The sequence below is a fragment of the Mustela nigripes genome, chromosome 18 (genome assembly GCF_022355385.1).
Source record: "Mustela nigripes isolate SB6536 chromosome 18, MUSNIG.SB6536, whole genome shotgun sequence".
Classification (NCBI taxonomy): Eukaryota; Metazoa; Chordata; class Mammalia; order Carnivora; family Mustelidae; genus Mustela; species Mustela nigripes.
Genome location: NC_081574.1, coordinates 34,335,362 through 34,356,769, shown reverse-complemented (window position 1 = coordinate 34,356,769; position 21,408 = coordinate 34,335,362). Strand labels below are relative to the sequence as shown.

The 21,408-nt window shown below is 41.5% G+C and overlaps 1 protein-coding gene across 12 annotated transcripts in view; it reads right to left on the bottom strand.

The window, feature by feature from the left end:
• The window catches only part of TACC1 (transforming acidic coiled-coil containing protein 1), a 112,088-nt gene that overhangs the window by 7,749 nt on the left and 82,931 nt on the right, over positions 1–21,408 (bottom strand). For 4 of the 12 annotated variants that reach the window (XM_059384305.1, XM_059384297.1, XM_059384302.1 and 1 more), the window contains 7 exons: positions 19,561–19,596; positions 18,150–18,210; positions 14,767–14,974; positions 12,203–12,255; positions 3,994–4,119; positions 2,340–2,416; positions 914–957 (listed from right to left, as the gene is read on the bottom strand). In XM_059384305.1, coding sequence (XP_059240288.1) covers positions 914–957; positions 2,340–2,416; positions 3,994–4,119; positions 12,203–12,255; positions 14,767–14,974; positions 18,150–18,210; positions 19,561–19,596 — 605 coding nt within the window. The remainder of the gene's footprint in view (positions 1–913; positions 958–2,339; positions 2,417–3,993; positions 4,120–12,202; positions 12,256–14,766; positions 14,975–18,149; positions 18,211–19,560; positions 19,597–21,408) is intronic. The other 8 variants (XM_059384304.1, XM_059384301.1, XM_059384308.1 and 5 more) reach the window with 3 other exon arrangements.

Sequence of the window (21,408 nt, the reverse complement as noted above, 5' to 3'; positions counted from 1 at the left end):
AAATGGTCCCCGAGTCTACATGGTGCTGAGGTGCTGTCAAGGGCTTTGAAGAGCTAGAAGGCTATGATGGAGAAAATACCTTCATGGGATCATCTTCATTCAGGCATGATCTATAACACTGCGGGCCATGAGTTCAATGTTAATGAATCAGCATTAAATCAAATGTCTTTAAACAGAAATACACATGAGACAAGATTATGTACTGACAACGATGTTGTGACCTGAGGCCCACAGGAACCTCACCTGTACTTCCCCTAAAGCAACAGCTCAGTATTTGCTAATTCAGTGTTTGTGGCAACTTTGTATGACAGAACCACTGCAAACAGTGAGAATCAACTGAATCTAAAGGATGGACAAGTGGAAGCTTGTGTTCTGATTTGAAGATCATCTATGCAGGGATGCCTGGGTGGCTCTGTTGGTTAAGCCACCACCTTTGGCTTAAGTCATGATCCCAGCATCCTGGGATGGGGTCCCCTATTGGGCTTCTCCTGCTCTGCAGGGAGCCTGCTTCTCCCTCTCCCTCAGCCTCTCCCCCTGCTTGTGCTCTCCCTCTCTCTTTCTCTGTCAAAGAAAATCTTAAAAAAAAAAAAAGAAAAGAAAAAGAAAAAGAAAAAGAAAAAAGCAAGCAAGCAAGCAAGAAAGAAAATCATCTACAGAACCTATGGCTCACACCACAGGAAAAAAACGTCTGGGGTGCCTGGATGGCTCAGTCAGCTAAGTGTCCGCCTCCTGGCTTTGGCTTAGGTCATGATCTCAGGGTCATGAGATTGAGCCCCAAGTCTGGCTTCCCAGTCGGTGGGAGTCTGCTTGAAATTCTCTCTCTCCCTCTCCCTCTGTTCCCCCCATCATGCGTATGCACATACTTGCTCTCAAATAATTAAATAAAACCTTTAAAGTAAACAAATGTTCTTACCAATCATTTGAGCAATGGTCTTTTCATATTCAGCCACAATTTTCCTTAAAAAAAATTATCAGAAGAGAATTTTCAATGGAAATTTGAGAAATGCTGCTCTAAACAATTAAACACAGTAACAAACACGTGAACATCATATAGAATGTTCAATGAATGAATATCTGAGTGATGTTCACATGAACAAATTTTATATAACTCAGTTATCTGCTTTGGGGCTTTTAATGTTAATGTAAGATTTGCTCATTATTGTTAAAAAAAATCTTTCTAAAGATTTTATGTTAATAAGCCTTTTATTCTATTTATTTTATTCTATCTATAGAAAATGCCCTCAATTTCTTTTGCACCTCATGTAAATGATCTCAAGGAAATACATTAATTCTGCCTAGACAAATCAATCTTTCACTAAATAAGGGGGTTCCCATTCTTGGGGTTTTTCCTAAAAGTCTGATCTGAGTTCAGGCTTTCCAGGCCCCCATCCACTCTTTTGGTCAGTCAGTCACAAGTTCTATTTTACTGTCCTAGTTCCAAAAGCATTTCAACTATTCAAAGACTTTAAAGATCACCCTATCACATTAGCCTTTCTTTTTGGCCAAGTGCAATGAAGTTTCCCTGGACCTGTCCAGTGAGATAAGGGCTCTTCCTTTTGATCCCTCATTGAAAAATGATGGCTCCCCTGCCCGTCGCTGGTGGTATCCATCACGTTGGTCCAAGTTTCTTCTGACGGCTGCTGTAAGCTAAGGGCAGAGGCTGTCCCTTCCTCTCCACTACACACAGCACGGGAGCTCACACCCAGTAAATGCTCACAAAGCAAGTAATACAAGAGCTACAAATTCGATTGGGCATAATTAAAATGTTTCTTCATCATTCAAGTGCTGACTGTACAAGTATATAAATTATGCTTTTTCTTCTTTTTCCATACTATCTTTAGTTATTTCATAGCTTCTAACTCTCCTTTCTAAGGAATGAACAGCAAAAAATAAAAAAGATTTCAATTTAAGATCAACCAATTTTGTTTCCCCTTAACATGCTTTTTATAATCTATTTGGTAGTTATGAAATTTGAAGCCATCATGCATAACTGATTTTACAAAAGCGTAACAAATTATATTGCCTCCATAACTGAATATGTCAATAAATCTTATTATTCTGTAGTTTAAGTGGATTTTTCACACAAGCTAAGAATTATGTGGGTTCTGCTTACTTGCAATGTTCTCGACAACCCACAAGAGGCTACAGTATTTGAATAACTGGTCAGCAACACTCTTGAAAAGACATTGCCAATCACAAATTAAGGTGCAAATATCAATGCTGTCTAGTTCTCAACAATTGGTTCTGTGATAAGCAAATACTGTCATTACTACATTTATATTAAATCTAACAAAGCATAATAAAGAGATCCAACCCCTCCCCCAAACCTCTAGTCTAACCTCATCTCCAAGACTTCTTGTCGGGTTTCTTCGTATTTTTTCTTCCATTCATTTGCTTCAATTTCCTTAGTGATTATCTAAATTATAATAGAGATAAAGCTTGGTTAACCTACTGAATCTACTACAGTTTGAATTTAAGATTGGAAACTGAAAACACACAACCAGATCCATCCTGAGACATTCAAGCTACACTGGGAATATCGACCCTCAACATCTGTGTACAATACGCACAAGCATTTGGAAAAATGTCCTCTCTGCCCCATAGGATGGTGGAAATGTAGCCACCAAAGTAAAGGTGAACAGAACATCCCCCAGGAAAGTTCCAAGTGATAATCACCATCTCTAGGAATTTAACCCAGGTCCAGGGTCCAGGGTCTGCCTCCCAGCTCTGCAGGCCCAGAATCTTGATTCGGACAGGGCACCAAAAGAAGAGCCATCAGCCTGGCAGAGACTCACCTTAATCAAATACTAATTTTACTTAGGATAAGAAGGAGAACTATGACAGCATCAGAGCATGACCAGCACATTCTCCTTTACATAGATTTCTGAGCATTGGCAATAATGGAGTCATAACTAGGGGCTCAGAAGTTCAAAGCCTCTAGCCAGATACACCTGTACCTTACTGCAGGCGGGTTCTTGCTCCTCAGACCAGCACCCAAATCCCTGTTTGGGACACCCTTACTAAATCGTTACCTCAAACTCCATGAGCATGGACAGAGCCTTGAGAGGCATCACTGTTCTTTTATTATACTTCTCCATGCTTCTTTCTTCCTAATTGATACATTCTTTATTTTGGTGCCTTAAATCAGAATCTCAATCAACTAGTAGCCTACCCATCTGCTTCAGGTGTCAAGGCACATTCTTGTTCTGTTCCATTAAGCAGTCATCATCCCATTGTTTCACTCCTGGGAGGAAGATGAGGTCATTTTTCTCATTGACAAGATTTTGGTAGGACCTCCTCACCACTGCTTCCAAGTTTTGACTATAGGATCAGCTGATATCCCTCCTTATCAACCTAATGCTATTTTGTGAGGTTCTTAACTACTCGTATTGTATTATAAAAATAACATCGCTGCACTAAGGGACTTTCCCTTCTTAAAAAAAAGGGGGGGGGGTGAAATCATCAAGAGACACATAAGGCAAACTCATAAAATACAGCACAGAAATATAATGCGAGAGGGTAGTAACTGACTAAGAGCGCATGATTGTGTCTTTCATTTTTTTTTTTCATCACCCAGGAAAGGCCTAGCAGTAATCTATTTAGTAATCTCTTGAACAGAGGCTGTTCAAGAGACACAGGAAAGGAGGAATTTAAGAGTGAGCTGTTTAATTAAAGAATGGATCAAAGTGGGAAGCAATTTTATATTATTGCAAGTCTGCACTGATTTAGTTACATATGTGGGAAGAGTTGGCAGAATTCGACATTTAAAAAACTTCAAAAGGCTGAGAGATAAAGAAGCGTGGTTAGCTTTCTCCCTAGGACTACTGCAATGAGAGTTTTAAAGGGAGCCCTTTCTGTGAGCTACACAAGCTGAGGAAATAAGAACTTCCAGCTGGGGATAACTCAAGCCAAACAGAGATGGGATCTCCCTGTGGGCGCATGGGTTTCACAAAGACAGGGTGTGATAAGTGGACAGAACATGAGGACTTTTACCTCTTCTCTGATGAGAGTGAGCACAGCTGTCTTATCTGATTCACTGAGGCAGATGCCATCCAGGGGGCTCTCTCCTCCACAGGCCACAGACACGGGGGCCTTCTCCAAAGAGGATTCCAACAGTCCCTGAGGGGGCAAGAAGTTACACTTAATACCTCCAGTCTTCAGGTTCCCAACCCCAAGCATCCTTCAATAACTTCCTCATTACTCAATTGATTACAATGTTTAAAAACATGTTTGAAGACAAAAACACAGCAGGGGAAGCTTTCAAGAAAAAAATAAAATAAAATAAAACCTAGTTACAGTACTACCTAAAGGAAAAAGCACTCAAATGAATATGGGTATGAGGGGAGCAAGTTAACTTCCATTTAACAGAGGGCCCAGTGAAGTTTTCTTCTTATCCAAAAAGGAGAAAGTGCAATTATCACAGTGACCAGTCACCAAAGAACCGCATGCATGAAAAGGAAAAATGTCTCATTTTTCAGGGGGCTTCTGGGGATGATGCATTCCATGTAACTTTCCCCTAAAAAAGTATCAACTTTCAAATACCAAAATAGCAACTTTTAAACATACTGATACTTTCATGTACCTCTTTAGTCACTTTGGATGGAAATGTTTCTAAAATGGACTAGTAACTTTCAGGCCTCAGGAAGTAGAACTGGTACACACACATCTGAAGGCTGACTCCCCTGCCCCTAGCCCCAGAATGATTCAGGGTCACCAGGAACTTCAGTTGCTCTGCAGTGACGTCTGGTCCTGACCCAGCAATGCTGTCGGGCGGACAGCGTGAGTGGTCCCTGTACAAAGTGGCCACAGGTAAAGCCCAGATCTATGCCCGCACTTTCACTTTTTTGGATTCTTCCTGGCTGTTAAGTTTTCTATGTCCTTCTGATGTAGCAGCTTACTTTTATGGTAAATTCAGGTTCCAGAAAGCCACAGTGGTGACTATTTTTTCACATGAACGTGGACTTCATTCTCTGCTCTTTCATACAAGGCATTTTGGGGGCGACTTCCTCCCATCTGTGTAAGTAAACTTTTTTGCATAAATAGGAAAAAAGCTGTTCTAGTAACATCAAAAATGCCAACCCAAGTGACCTGTCAATAATCTTAACACTCTTAAGAGTCTGTACCACCAATAAGTTAGTGATTGATTATAATTAATCAGTTCTCTGGTGTCTTGTTTCAACCAAGACAGAACAGAAAGTCCAAAGCCAACTTAGACCAGCAGTTTTTTAAACTTTTCATGGTCACTACAACTCACTGTTTCCCTAGAAAAGGCTAAAAAAAATTCACACATAATTTTTGCATTTAGCTTCATGTAGAAGGGCCCAATACAGAAGACCTTGGCTCAGGCCACGGAAACAAGAATGCGAAAGCCACAAGATGGCAGCCCCCGTTTCAAGCAGCATCTGCAGGAAAGCAGTCCACCCTGCTGACAGGAGTTCATGGTGCCCCCCAGAAACACTATCTTAGGGCAGATTCATCATTCATCATTCAAAAGCCACTTGTGCGCTTTTGAATCAAACATGGCCCCTGATGATACCCACCATCCTGGTACTCATCCTCTTATGTCATCTGGTTGCCTTGAGTCTAGGCTGGACCTGGGGACTCACTTCTAAAGGGACTACAGTAAAAGCCATGGGATGTCACTTTTGAGATTAGTTTACGAAAAGACTCCAGCTTCCACATCATGAAGGACTCTCTGTGGAGAGGCCCATGTGGCAAGGAATTGATGTCTCTGAGACATGCTGACAGCCTACTGAGTGAGCTTGGAGTGGCTTCACCCCAAACTGAGCCTGGAGGTGACCACTGCTCTGGCCAATACTTTGACCGCAGCCTGAGTAAGGTCAGAGGCACCCAGCAGAACCGCCCCAGGATTCCAGAGCCAGAAAGGAGGACATCAGAAATGGTCTTGTGGATAATGAATAAACCTCTAGACATCTGAATCAGTCCATTAACGTCCTGTGCCATGCTTCTCCTCAAGAAACTTTCTCATACTCTTGCTTCCCATGAGCAAGAGCCTATAGGGAGGTAACGTTCTAGGTCAAGCTGACACATTTGGTTCACTTTGTTGTTAAATTTCTGATTCTAAGTTAATACATTTTAAAAATCACTCTTTTGTGTTTTTATTAGTTGAAACCAGAATCCACAAGTCAAATCAATTCTAGGAAACAGCCCTCCTGTGACCCTCAAGTTAGCAAGATTTTTATTTTGCGAAATAAGCCAAAAGAGTTTTCTTAGTAAGGAAAATATAGTCTGTTCTAGAGGTTGGTACCTCATTCATTTGTTGAGGGGATAAATGAGTTGTCTGCCCACTTGCTCAACAATTTAATGTGTCTGGAAGAGGCAGCATTCTGAGTGGAGGCAGGTGCTCAGGCCTCAGATGGGGGCAGATGCATCCAGATGAGGTCTATCTGCAGCTTGCGGCCCTCCCTTGGTCACTCCCTTCCACCTGGCCATGTGCTGCTCCCCTCGTGGCTCAAAATGCAACAGTTCTTACAAGAAATGTATGGCCCTCGCCTATTTTAGCCACCTTTTTCAAGAACCCTAGGATTTACCTTTTTACCTTCTTTAGTCCTTTATATTGCTTATCAAACAGCAGAGAAAGCCTACAGAATCTACCATCACAAAGAACTGACCAGACCATCTCATCCTGGGCCAGGCAATCTATTATGTTTAATAAAGATGCTAACCCAATCAATGAGTCCCAGCCTTCCAAGTGGTCTTGTTTCATGTCCCCTAATCCTGTTCCCTGTTCCCAAAGCATTCAAAATTGTGGGCCAAGAAAGACCTGTCTCCAGGGAGCCTGCTTCTGCTGCTGCCCCTGCTTGTGTGCTCTTGCTCTCTCTCTGTCAAATAAATAAATAAAAATCCTAAAAAAAGAAAGAAAGAAAGAAAGAAAGAACCTGTCTCTAGACAGTGGAACTTAATGCAGTCCTGGTTGCAGACAGGCAGTGAGCACAGATACCACCAAGGAAACCTCTCTGCTCGTGTCCTTGCAGTGGAAAAAAGAGCACCATTAGTCTCTCACAGCAAGCTGAGCTCATCCCATCTTCTGTCCTTGAACCCACCTGAGTAGCACCATGCCAGCCACAGCACTCTAACAGAGACATCCTTGGAAAAACCAAAAGAACTCAACTTTTAAGAAGTTTAAGCCTTCCTAAAAAAAAATAATAATAATAAATGGATGGACACCTAGGTGTCTTAGTTTAAGGCTCTGCCTTTGGCTCAAGTCATGATCTCAGGGTCCTGGGATCGAGCCCACATTGGGCTCTCTGCTCTAAGCTCCGCATCAGGAGCCTGCTTCTCCCTCTCTCTCTTCTTGCCTACTTGTGATCTCTTTTTCTCTCTCTGTTAAATAAATAAATGAAATCTTAAAAAAAAAAAATAAACATAAAAATAAATTGACCCCAACGGAAAAATGCTGCAGACCAATAGCTGATACGCAGGATGAGACCATCCACGCACCACTGATTACTCTGGCCTTGATCCCTTTGCTGTGGCCGCCACCACCTGCTGGCAACGAGACTGCATCAGGAATGCACTTCCAAGAAACAGGGAGGCTTAAACAAGTGAATGCTAGATTAACCAGATTTCTTTTTCAACGTTTTGAACACTGCCATTGCCTTATATGATGCTTATTCCACATTCTAGGAAGCAGAAATTCCTTGATTTGGGGAACTCCATTGGGATTACTTTTAAAAGATCACAACAAAAGATATGTTCTTCAGCAGCTGGCTCCAAAGACAAGTATTCCCCATTTTTCTTTCTTGTTCAGTCTCCCCTCCCCCCTTCCTGGCAGCATCACCCCACCTGACAGTGGCCTAGCACTTTGAGCTCCCATTTGTGACGTCAGCACTGCCTTTCACCCCATGACCACTGGGCCAATAGGTGCTCTCCTTTATGGATGAAGCAGCTGGGCAGCTGGAAGCTGAACCACGCTGTTCACAATACAGGGGAAGCCACCTAGACCTGCACCTGCACAGACCAAGGCTTGGTCCACTTGGCACAACCCGCTCCCATCATGCTTTTGCTATTTTTACAAACTGAAAATACAAGAAACCACTCCCTTAGTACTTGCAAAACTTCTAAAGACACTGGCTTCCCCAAGCACATAAGCAGGCTCTCTTAGCAGCGGTATGTGTAACGTCAGCCACTGGTGGGTGGGGACAGCAGGCATCCCTCCCACCCACAGATGAGGCAAGACAGGCAGAAGCCCATGAGCGGCTATGCTGGGATTAGACGACCTGGCTCCCAAAAGAGTGATTTTGTCCAGAAACAAACATCACTAATGTGTGAGGCCCTTGCGGGGGGACAATGCTCCCGAGACCCTATGTGCTTTATGTATATCTTCCTTCTGCCCATGTTTCCACAGCCGCCCCCTTCACCCATCTACCTTCATATTTGCTCTTCATGTCGTCTAGGGAATCACTATGGGTCTTGGCCTAACAGTGAGTCCTGAAAACAATTTACTAAGACATGCAATCTGCGTTAAAAAATGAAATAGAGGGGGCGTATCGGTGTCTTAGTCAGTAAAAGTGTCTGTTTTTGGCTCGGGTCATGATCCCACGGTCCTGGGATCGAGCCCTGAGTCAGGCTCCTGGCTCAGTAGGGAGTCTGCTTCTCCCTCTGCTCATGCTCTCTATCTCAAATAAATAAATAAAATCTTTTTTAAAAAATGAAATAGAAAAGAAAAATATCAGAATGAATCACATGAAGAAAGGTAGAGTGTTTTGTGCAATTTGTTTTATATATATATGCGCATATGTTGTGATGTGTCATTCATATATACATATTAGTCAAGATGCAAAATATATTTTTACTGTGAATTAAGGTAAAGGATGCTTCATTCAGAGCTTCAACTAATCGTACAGCTTCAACTACCCTGTGTCCTAAAGGCCCTCAAATTATTAAAGATTAAAATTATTAAAGATTCTATTTATTTGAGAGAGAGGGAAGGGCAGAGGCAAAGGGAGTGTCTAAAGCAGACTCCACTTTGAGCTTGGAGTCTAACGCAGAGCTTGATTTCACAACCCTGAGATCACAACCTGAACTGAAACCAATAATGAAAGGCTTAACCCACTGTAATACCCAGGTGCCCCCTGGGTTGGTTTTAATAGATTTGAAGGCCGGGGCACCTGGGTGGCTTAGTTAGTTAAGCCTTCGACTCTTGGTTTCAGCTCAGGTGGGGACTTTGGGCCCAGGGATTTAGGCCCGAGTTGGTCTCCACGTTCAGTGGGGAGTCTGATTAAAGATTCTCTCCCTCTCCCTAACTCGCAAACATGCTCTCTCTAAAATAAGGAAATAAATTTTGGGGCATCTGGGTGGCTCATTTGGTTAAGCGTCTGACTTTGGCTCAGGGCATGATCTCAAGGCCCTGGATTCAACCCCACCTGGGGCTCCCTGCTCAGCGGGGAGTCTGCTTGTCCCTCTGCCCCTCCCTCTGCTTATGCTCTCTCTCTCTCTCAAATAAATAAATAAAATCTTTTAAAAAAATGAATATCAATCAACCAATCTTTTAAAAAAATAATAAATAAAGCCAGCCCAGGCATTTATGGAACTCATGCTATGTAATTAGAATAGCCTCCCAGAAATATGGACTTAGAAACTGGTCCAACCAGAAACTGGTCTCAAATCCACAGATCTAAAAATTAAGTTCTACAGTTCTGCTCCTCTTTCTGTATTCTTACTTTACTGATTCCTGTACTAAGCAGAATTTATTGTGGTAGGTGCTAAGGTAGCAGCAAACTGACAGTCATGGTCCCTATCTTAAGCAAGTTTATAGTGTTGGGAGGAGGGAAGGGAGAACAAGAAGTGACTCCAAGGGGTAGGTTCACAGAACTGAAAGGAATGGCATATGGTAAGGGAAGAGTCAGACGTGTGAGGAAGAGAGGAGACAGTAGAGGCTGGGGAGAAAGGCAGAGTCCCAGTGCAGAAAGCCACATCAGCCACTAGAAGAATCTGAACTTATTCTAAAGACTAGGGAAGCCAACCAAGAGATTTAAGCAAAGAGTAACAAGATCAGTTTGGTATTTAAAACACCTTGGGTTATGTGAAAGGATGAGAGAACAGCCTGGAAACAGGGAGACTGGTTAGAAAACCACCATATTCAAAAAGACTGGGGGTGGCCACAGGCTGGAGAAACGTCAGTGGGTTTATAATATATGGTTTTTGGACATCAAAATCACAGATTTTGCTTGTGGGAATAAGGGGTAGAGAGGAGCTCCTGGGCACCCCAGGTTTATGGGGTGGCTTATCAGTAGCACTGACCACTCAGATATTCAAGAAAGGAACCTTGGGTGGCTTTCACCAACTTTCTCTCACCACCACTCCACCCCAGCTACCATGTCACCAGAGTGATGGTTCTACCTGATAAATCTCTCTCGGCCTCCACCCCATCCTTTGAACTCTTACCCATCGTGTTCCTTACTTAAAACCCCTCAATAGTTTCCTACTGCTTCTACCATGAATTCCAAACCTCCTGGCACCATATCAATGCCCCCTGATTATGTGGCCCTCAGCTACTCTATGTAGACTACCCTGCAATCACAGCACACTTGTACCTCCTTATAGAGCCCATGCTTCTCACTCCCTGCCTTTGTGCAGGCCAACTCTGCTGCCCAGAACACCCCTCACTGCTTTATCTTACAAACCCCACTCTCTCTTTACAACTAAGTTCAAATGGGGAACCTAAGACAACACTACCTTAACCAAGTGATCAGTTAATTCCACTAATTATGGAATAAGGGGGGATCCATAAAGTCACTTTTGATGGCTTTGTGCCCAAATTGCATAAACTGAATTTAATTATGAGAAACACTGGATGAACTCAAAATGAAGCATATTCTACAAAACACTAACCTGTATTCTTCAAAAGTGTCAAGTTCAGGAAAGACAAAGGAAGACTGAAGAACTATCACAGATTACAGGTGACTGAGAACCTGAGAACTAAACGCAACGTGGGGTCCTGGGCTGGATACTACACCAGAAGAGGACATTACTGGGACAACCAACATAATTCAAATATGGCTTATAGCCTAGATAATACTGTACCCCAGTATTCACTGATTCTGATAACTGTACTATGATTCTATAAAATGTTAACATTCAAGGAATATGGGTGAAAGATTTACAGGAATTCTTTATACTATTTTTGTAAGTCTAAAAAGGCATAACATAATTTTGCTTTTAATGAGCTCAAATCCAGCTTCCCAGACGCTGCGCAGGTGGTCAGCCCTGGCTCCCGCAGCCTCCGCAACACATTAGATTATAACAGTCATACAGTATCATTAGTTTCCATTTTGTATCCACTACCCGTGCTATTCAAAAGAAATAACAATGCAAGCCATTGGTAATTTTAAATGTTTCCGTAGCCATTTAAAAAGTAAAAAGAGGGGCGCCTGCGTGACTCATTGGGTTAAAGTCTCTGCCTTCCGCTTAGGTCATGATCCCAGGATCCTGGGATCGAGCCCCGTATCCGGCTCTCTGCTCAGCAGGGAGCCAGCTTCCTCCTCTCTCTCTGCCTACCTGTGATCTCTGTCAAATAAATAAATTAAAAAAAAAAAAAAAAAAAAGGTAAAAAGATACACGAGTGAAATTGATTTTAGGGGCGCCTGGGTGGCTCAGTGGGTTAAGCCGCTGCCTTTGGCTCAGGTCATGATCCCAGGGTCCTGGGATAGAGTCCCGCATCGGGCTCTCTGCTCAGCAGGGAGCCTGCTTCCTCCTCTCTCTCTCTGCCTGCCTCTCTGCCTACTTGTGATCTCTCTCTGTCAAATAAATAAATAAAATCTTTAAAATAATAATAATAATAATATAGTTCAGTTAACCTAATATATGTAAGATATGATCATCACAACATGTAATGAATATAAAACGTTCAGAACATTTTATTTTCCTTTTTATTTTTTTTTTTTGGTCCTAAGTCTTTAAAGACTAGTCATACTTGACATTTACAAGACATCTCAATTCAGACTAGCTACTGGTCAGGTACTCAGCGGCCTCATGAGGCTGGTGGCAACTGGATAGATCTCGGGATAGACTATGAGCTCCTCGAGTGAAGAAACTTTTATCCATATCTCAGTCCATCACCAAACAATGACTAGAAGTTATTTATTTAAAGACTTAATGTGAGTTTTTAAATAAATACTAAAAGGAACAAAAAACAAACCTGAGCCCCACATTTCCCCAGCCCCCAACAGGCGTAACTTACGGTCATGGCAGATCCATCTTTTTCCATCTTCTGGCAGGTCTCTTTCTCTATGCCTACAACACAGAGAGTCATTTTTACAGTTACCCCAAGAAGTCAGTTCCTGTGTTTCCTGGTGAAAAGATTCTGGAGATCCCAGTGCAGGCCCAGAGGGACATCTATGAAGCCATGAACAGCATTTCCAGATTTTCAAAGGAGCACTGGCACTTTGCTGACGGATGTGTTGTCTGTATTAAAAGTCCGAAAAACTCAGAAGGGGTGTGTGCCGTTTGCCAACACAGGATCACCATCTTTAGGTGGAAAGAATAGCAAGGCTGCCCCCTTGTGTCCGTGAAAAGTTTTGTAAGTAAGTTTAACCAGGGGACTAGGTCAGAAAGAAGAAACCACAAAGTGAATGTTATTTTTATAAGCAGGTCTGAGTGAATTTAAATTCCAGCACAGAAGGGTATCCTCAGACTAATTAATGTAGAAGATAAAACAATAAGCTCTAAATTCCAGTGCCTGAAAAACTAAATTCCTTCTCCTCCCCATACGCTTTCAAACTTGTCTCCAGTCTACCTTCCACTCTATAACCACCAAAGGCAACATTTAAGAAAAACAAAACAAAACAAAAAACCATGCTTTTTCTAATTAAAGGAATATGCACTTATTGAAGAAAAATTTAAAATATGAAAAAGCACACGATTTTAAAGCTACAATCCATGTAGCAACAATGAATTACTACTTTAGTGTACTATCAACAGTGAATTATTTACAACACAAATGTGACCATCATCACTCTGCTTACAAACCTTCAATGGCTCCCCTTTATCTACAGGATCAAGTCCAGATTCTCAGTATGACTTCGTTTTCCCACTTGTCCTAAATTCAGAGAACTGCTGAGCATTTACCAACACGGCAGTTTCCTTCCCACCCCTGGGAGAGATTCTCCGTCCCTGGGGCACATCTATGTATGTATCTCGCAAGACCCGGCACAAAGGAGATTCTCCCCAGGAAGCAGACTCTGTCTGATTCCCCTTACAGGGCCAGATCTCCCTTACCACCTCCGCAACGCCTACAACCCCTGCATGACCACAGTTTCTGTTTGCTCCCAAGACACAGCTCATCAGTCACTTAGGCTGAAGCACTAGCTCTTCACTAACTCTGAGGACAGCACTGTGGCTAATGGAACCCCAGCTCTGGAAATTTCCATTGGAGGAATTTCCTCCTAGTGATGAAGAATATAATCCATCAAATATCTACGTGCTCCTATACCAGAGGAAATTCAAAGATGAATCACTCATAGTCCTTAACCTCAAGAAGTCCATCAAAGACACCGGCTATACTAAATACATGAAGTACGAGTGATAAGAAGAAATGTGGTGGTAACATAAAGTATGTAGAAGCCAAGTCATGTTTTGACAGAAACCTGAAAGAATGGATGGAATTTTTATAGAAGATGGCAAAGAAAGGCATTTCAAATGTAGGAAATAATATAGGTACAAGCGTGCTCAGGATGATCCCTGGGAATGGTGGCAGAGCAGAAAGCAGCCTGGGAAGAAACATGGAACAGTGTCTGGCACGTTTACTCTACAGATGGGAGATGAGATGTGGGCAGTGAGGAGAGGCTGAGGGAAGAACTCTTGCAAAGTCTAGACTTCCACCTGCTTCCCTGGTGTGATGACATGTTGTGATTTTTAAAATTCTAAGTACAAAAGTCCCCAGATCAAATTACATTGCTGAAAATCTGAGTTTTTAATAATGTTTACAGTAGTCAGGAACATGGTTCTAAACATCTCACAAGTCAAGTTTAAGGCCACAGATATAACTTGGGACCTGGACAAGGGCCTCAGCTCTAGAATGTTCTTACAAGTTCAACAGTAAGAAGCTTCTGCATAGGTTAATCTAGTTAGTTCTTATTAGAACATTAAGGATTTTTCAGTATATTGGTCAATTTCATTCTACCGCATTGGTGAACAGGAAAATGTATAATACTCTAGTCATGAAAGGAATCTCTTTCCAAGTTAAGCACTGTGGTTGTAAAACCGTGAGCCAGATGGTTGAGGTTCAAATCCTTGTTCTACAATTTGCTAGTCAAGTGACTTTAGGTGGCTGACTTAACTTCTATGTCTCACCTTCCTTCTCTGGAAAATGGGGGAAAAAAATAGTGACCAAGGTGTAACCAGTTAATAAATGTAAAGCACTTAGAACTTAGTGCCTGTACATGGGAAGGCACTATACATGTTACTGTTATTTCTCTACGCTGAACCACCACCACCACAACATGGCTACAGGCCACTATATTTTGAGATGCGGTCCCATACAATAAATGACTCAAAATGTAAATAGTCTCGTACATCAGTGTCTCCCGTGCATTCTGCCACACTCATCCCTAGGTCTCTGGCACTTCGACAAGACACTCTCCTGCACCTCTTTTCTAAGTACAGGAGACAAGCATAGATCAGCAACCTCCATCTATCCTCCAAGAGACCCAATTCTCTATAGTCTCTTTAAAGCGCCTCCTGCATTAGGCTTTCAGGCATTTCTAGGCTTAGGTACATTAGAAAGATGAACATACACTTCCATACCTGCTTCTGAGGATGAAAACGCATGATTTATGGTAGACACGGGAACATTGGAACATTCAAAGTACTCCAGGTCTTCCTCTGGCTCACCTTTCACCTCGGCCCCAGCCGATTTCTGACCAGATGAAGTGGACGCCAGTTTCTCCTCATCAGTAGCGTGGCCATCCCTATTAGAAATGTCTGAAATCTGGGAAATCACTGCTCCTTCATCCTGGGAAATGCAACAGATCAGGTGCTACCGTTTAGGAGGATCAACAGTGGGAAAGGTGACATCTCACAGCCACCATTCCACACCTGTGTCTGATTAAGACTTAACCACAGATTTTGCTACCAATCAAGGAGGAAGCTGGGGTCTCTCAATCATAGAATACTATGCTTTCGGGGTGCCTGGGTAGAATCAGTAAAATCAGGTAAAATCAGTCGTTAAGCGTCTGCCTTCAGCTCAGCATAAGTTAGTCTAATTAGTTCTTATTAGATCCCAGAGTCCTGGGATTGAGCCCTGCATCGAACTCCCTGCTCAGCAGGAAGCCTGCTTCTTCCTCTCCCACTCCTCCTGCTTGTGTTCCCTCTCCTGCTGTTTCTCTCTCTGTCAAATAAATAAATAAAATCTTAAAAAAGAAAAAAAGAATACTATGCTTTTTCTAGAACCTAGCTTCTGTTATTCACACATGAGGTCTGAAAAATTAACCTTTTCCAGCCTAGATTTATAAGCAAGAGTTTTAAGTAGTCCATAGTGGTTTTCAAATATTTTGCTCATATACCCCCTGAATTGTCTTGGAATACCAATGTATCCCACTGTATTTTCAGGTGACAGTCAAAAACTTTTCAGCAAAAATATAAAAAATTGCAAAAGATGTAACACTTGCTATACTTTAAAAACTGGCCTTGCTTAATTCAATCTAGTTAATCTAGTGATTTGATGATGCTTTATCATCTATTTAAAATCAAACATGTACACACATTCTTTAATAGTTTTAGTAGTCAGGGCGCCCGGGTGGCTCAATGGGTTAAACTGCTGCCTTCAGCTCAGGTCATGATCTCAGGGTCCTGGGATTGAGTCCCGCATCAGGCTCTTTGCTCAGCAGGAAGCCTGCTTCCTCCTCTCTCTCTCTCTCTCTCTCTCTCTCTGCCTACTTGTGATCTCTCTGTCAAATAAGTAAATAAAATCTTAAAAAAAAAAAGTTTTAGTAGTCAGAAATTTGCATCATTGCTTTTCTTCTCTGAATTTTCATTTCCCTTCTACTTCTACCAAAAAATTATCCTTAAAAAAAGCATTCGTGTGTTTGAAAGTCTTTTAAAGTTCTCCCTATAATTTTTCTCAGTTAAAAGTTAAAAATTAAAATAACTTTTATGACCATAAGTCTCTAAGTATTAACATTTCTTCTTCTGCAGAGTTTATCACTGTAATCAACTAAGGCATAACTTATCCTAAAATTATTACAACTTTTCATAAGTGCTATCAAATACAAAAATTTTTGCTAAAAACAAGTAATGATTACATTTTGTTGTACCAATTATTTAAAAACTTTTGCAGTGTAGGGGTGCCTGGGTGGCTCAGTTGTTTAGGCTTCAGCTCAAGTCATGATCATCAGAGCCCCACATCAGGCTCCCAGCTCAGGGGGAAGCCTGCTTCTCCATCTCCCACTCCCTTTGCTTGTCTCTCTCTCTCTCTCTCTGTCAAATAAATAAATATATAAAATCAAAAATTTTTAAAAATTAAAAACTAAAAAAAAACTTTTGCTGTGTGATACATGTTATTTTTCTGAATTAAACCAAAGGTAAAATTTTCACGGTTCTTTTTTTTTTTTTTTTAAAGATTTTATTTATTTATTTGACAGAGAGAAATCACAAGTAGATGGAGAGGCAGGCAGAGAGAGAGAGGGAAGCAGGCTCCCTGCTGAGCAGAGAGCCCGATGTGGGACTCGATCCCAGGACACTGAGATCATGACCTGAGCCGAAGGCAGAGGCTTTAACCCACTGAACCACCCAGGTGTCCCAAATTTTCACGGTTCTTATTGCCTGCTTTAGCTGCATTTGAAAGTGGATACTTTACATATTTGTAATGGGTGAAAAAATAAATGAGAAAGCAAATCATTTTTTCTTAATCTTCAGCCATGTACCAAGTTGCTGGTACAAACTATGTAAAATAAGTCAAATTTAAAATGCATTTTATTAACCAATGAATGTATTCCTGTAATCACAGTTATGCTGAAATAACATTTTTTAAAGGGTCTCATCACAATCAAATGGGTCTGGATTTTTATTTATTTTTTGTTTCCCAATTCATAGAGCCATGGACAAATATTTGTTAGAAAAAACAAGGATCCCTGTGAATTTTAATTCTGTTTTTCATTTTTATAACTATAAATCAATAAGAAGTCTTAGTTAAGCCTATTTATACAAATAAATGAGACAGAAAAAAGTTTTGTAATAGAAATGTCTCTTAATTCTTGGAACCCCTTTCCAAGTTATGTACCAAAAAATTCTATCATCGAAAATTATTTTGAGGGGGGCTCCTGGGTGGCTCAGCTCCTTAAGCATCTGACTTTGCCTCAGGTCAAGGTCTCATGGTCCTGGGATAGAGCCCTGCTCCTGGGATCCTTGCTCAGTGGGGAGTCTGTCCCTCTGTCCCTACCCTCGTTTGTACTCTCTCAAATAAAATCTTTAAGAAAAAAAAAATAATTGTTTTACTGAGATATAACTGGCATATAAATTGTGTCAAAGATCATTTTTAATGATCTATCAGATCACAACTCAGATTTTCCTACTTCGCTAAAAGCAATGAATTGGGAAACTGTCTAACTTAAAAAAAATTATTAGCCAGGGCGTCTGGGTGGCTCAGTGGGTTAAGCCTCTGCCTTCAGCTCAGGTCATGATCTCAGGGTTCTGGGATCGAGTCCCACATTGGGCTCTCTCCTCAGCAGGGAGCCTGCTTCTTCCTCTCTCTCTCTGCCTGCCTCTCTGCCTGCTTGTGATCTCTCTCTGTCAAATAAATAAAATCTTTTAAAAAAAATTATTAGCTAGTTATTAGAGTCAATCATTTTCTTAAAACATGTACCAATATTTGAAATCTGCCCTTTGTTTTGTGTCCCAGATGTTTCATACCCAGTGAAAATGCACCTACTTTAGTAAGATTTAGAATGAGAGGAAACTATCCAGAAGAAGTAGGAAAAGGGTTAATGTGAGGCAGCTCCCCTGTTCTCAGGAGCCTTCTCAGGTCACTTGAGCAAGTTAAGGATCTGGAAATCGGTTTCCTCAAAGTCAGATACTCAGACACCCATTGGAAACTCTTCATTAATCCCTCCAGCTCCCCATGCCCCCCAGGACACAATTCCAGTTTGTGGGACCCATGGTCTAAGAGACATTGGTGATGGGCAAAGACTCACCTGAGAACACCCATCCAAAGCAAGAGACTGTGTTTCATATTTCTTCACCTTACAGCCACTCCTGGAAAGGAAAAAAACAAAAAACAAAAAACAAAAACAGGCCATTTTGGAATCCCATTGACAACTTCCAAGCTATGAGATGGAGCAGATAAAGCAATGTGTGCAGAGAAGCCAAAGCATACAGCACCACACACGTTCTACATCTACACATTAGAGAGGGGAACACCTTTCACGTCTCTGAATCTTCTCCTGGGAGGCAGGGCAAGCAAGGAACTATAGCTCAGCTCATTCTTGGAAAAGACCTCCTCATGTGCTTCTGTGGGACGTTTAATACCAGTACTCTGACCCCCTACAGTTTCTGCTTACACACCACCAAGCCTTTCAGAGGTACCCTTAGCACCTAGAGACATTCCGTTCATCTGATCCTTACTCACTTGGCTTTGACATTCATTGGAAAAATTACCACACTGAACCAGATTCTTTAAAAAAGTTCTTTATTGCACTAAAAACCACAGATGTCTGATAAGACAGTTCCAGACCTGTGTGCTAACAGAGAAGAACTATGGTCAATGAAAAGTACAAAAATAAAAATATCTGTGTAAATGGTTACCATTCCTATTAAGCAGTAAGATGGAAAATGAATGTCAGGTATTTGTGCAAAGATTGGACGTGGGGAAAACGCCAACCACCTGTTATTTTTTAACTGGCACACAATTTATGACCTGAAGACTGGTTCCCATTCTGTTCTGTTTCAATGAACTTAAAATTTCTAGCAAAAAAAGTCACTCTGAGAAAATAAATGAATAAATTTACAACTTTCTTTTTCTTCTTCTGGGGGGAGGGAAAGGGACTTTATATAATTCATCTTATTTGAGTCATAAAATACCAGGAGCAAATGAAATGCAAAGGGAGGAGCACATAAAGCTATCAGAATGTGCACGATCACCACCTAGTTTCTGGATTTTTTTTTTTTTTAACTAATGATCTCACTAAATGCCACCCCTGCCACCAAACCACCAAACTGGAATTGCCTCTAAAATGTATCCCCTGCTCCAAGCCAGCAACCTTATCCTATCAAAAAAGTCAGTTACTTCGAACAACAGCAGAGCAGTCCCTCAGACCACTGTCAGGATGATGGCCAAGCCAGCGTTCATTATCAAAGTGCCACATGAGGTGTGCCAAGCCAGGGAGCAAAGCTCTTGCACCTAAGGTGGAAGGCTGAGCGCCACTCCTTTAGGTACAAATTGCAAGGCTAAGCTGACTCATGAAGTGGCAAATGAAATGCAAAAAATCATCAGAAGGTCAAACTCAGAGACAAGGCAACATGCTATGGAGAGATGGTCTAGGAATGGTCTGGGGAGCGGAACTGCCACCGGTCCCAGGGACAAACAGAAACAGCAGGAGTACTTACAACAGAAAACAGAGAAATTTCACTTGTTCAGTAGTCCTGATGCACCAACAAAATTAGAGACAGAAAAGAGACAGACAGATGGAGAAAAAAATCATGTAAAGCCTGAAATATTTATCTGTAGTCAGGCAGATGTAAAGGCTGCAAAATTCTTTCTATGCGGTGGGATACAAATAAAAATGTCATACTCAATGAATGTTATCATTGGTGAGCAAATGATTATCAGGAACCTCTGACAGATAAGAGGAGTAGAAACACTCAGAAATGCCTCATATTCGACGTTATAGATGAAAAGTGAACTTCCAAATATTTATCAATATTTAAAACCAACATTTCACTACTGAGAACATTTACTCGTAAATGTCTCGCCATCCAGATTAAAGGCAAGGGTGCATACAATAGTTGACAATGGATCAGATTATAACTACTGTAGATGTGTATCCCTAAGAAGCTTATGGTGACTTTATATAATTCATCTTATTTGAGTCATAAAATACCAGTTGTAGACGGTACAATGTCTCCACTTTACAGAAGAATCTGAGATGCTAATTGCATGCATCTTTTAAAAAGCCCCACAAGTAACCTGCTAGCAGAACTTCTAACTTTCCACTTGATCCTACTTCCACTGGCACACTCCAGCCTTTCCTACCGATGAAGGGATTCTCTAAACAAAACCCCAGTTACACAAGAGGTAGAACATCCTCTCTTACAGAAAGAACAGGGAGACAAGAGTTGACTGTGTAAGAGTTTAAAAAAAAAAAATCTATAAGGTATGGTAAATCAACAAGCTCACTCACCAAGAACAAAACAGGAGGAAATGCTTCTGGGTGAAGGGGGTAGGACTTAAAAGGATACTTCTCGCTACTGCAAATCAGGTGTAGGATAAACTCCCCTCCCTTTTTTTCAGATTTAATGTGATCTGACACGAATGCACTGGCTACGCAGCTTTGACATGCATCTGGAAGGGAGGTCCCCCAATGACTCCTTATCAACCTTGCTAGCCAGAAACCCCCCATATTTCAGACATCCCACATTACGAAGCACCAAGGCAATGATGGGTCCAACAAATACCCAAAGCACTGAGTAGACAGCGGTAACTAACCTCAGTCCTGAGGTTGCCCAATCAATATTTCCCAGCAACCATTTAACTGCTCATATATCATCAAAGAACAGATCAAGAACTACTACTGACAGTTCATTCACTTTAGACATTCTGGGGATGCCGAGGAACTGATTCTCACGGCTCAAGCTTCTTGGTCCTGATGCTTTCTGCTCTTTAAACTTTTCTAATACAATTCATCATGCCATTTAGCATGTTCCACCAGGCCACACTAATGCTTACCATTACTTCCCTGACCCATCTATGGTGACAGCTGGAAATAATGGTTCTTCTCATCCTCTCTTTTCACATTTCATCCTCCATGTCACTGGTCCTTCTCTATATCTCATTTTTAGTAAAGTGTCACAGGGTCACAAAGGGATATATTGTCATCAACTCAAGTTCTGAGAACAGATAACCTTGTAGCAAATTTAAACTGAAACTTTACACGGAATACAGCTTGATCACTCCGAGAACTCCAAGGACCTTGCAAAAGTGGTTACGGAAAGGTCCCAGAAAGCGGGGGAAGGGGAGGGAGACAACACACAACAAAAGACTAATTCAGTCAGATTGACATGAATGTTTAAAATGTTCTTGATTCTCATTGGACATTTACTGCCTTACTGATGGAGCCAGAAGCTAAACTTGGAGACATGTGAATTCTTACCAACTTTTAGCAGTAGGTTTGTTTCCAACAAAAATCACAGCTTCCTGTTTAAAGTGAAAGACTTCTAGAAGACCTTTTGGGACCA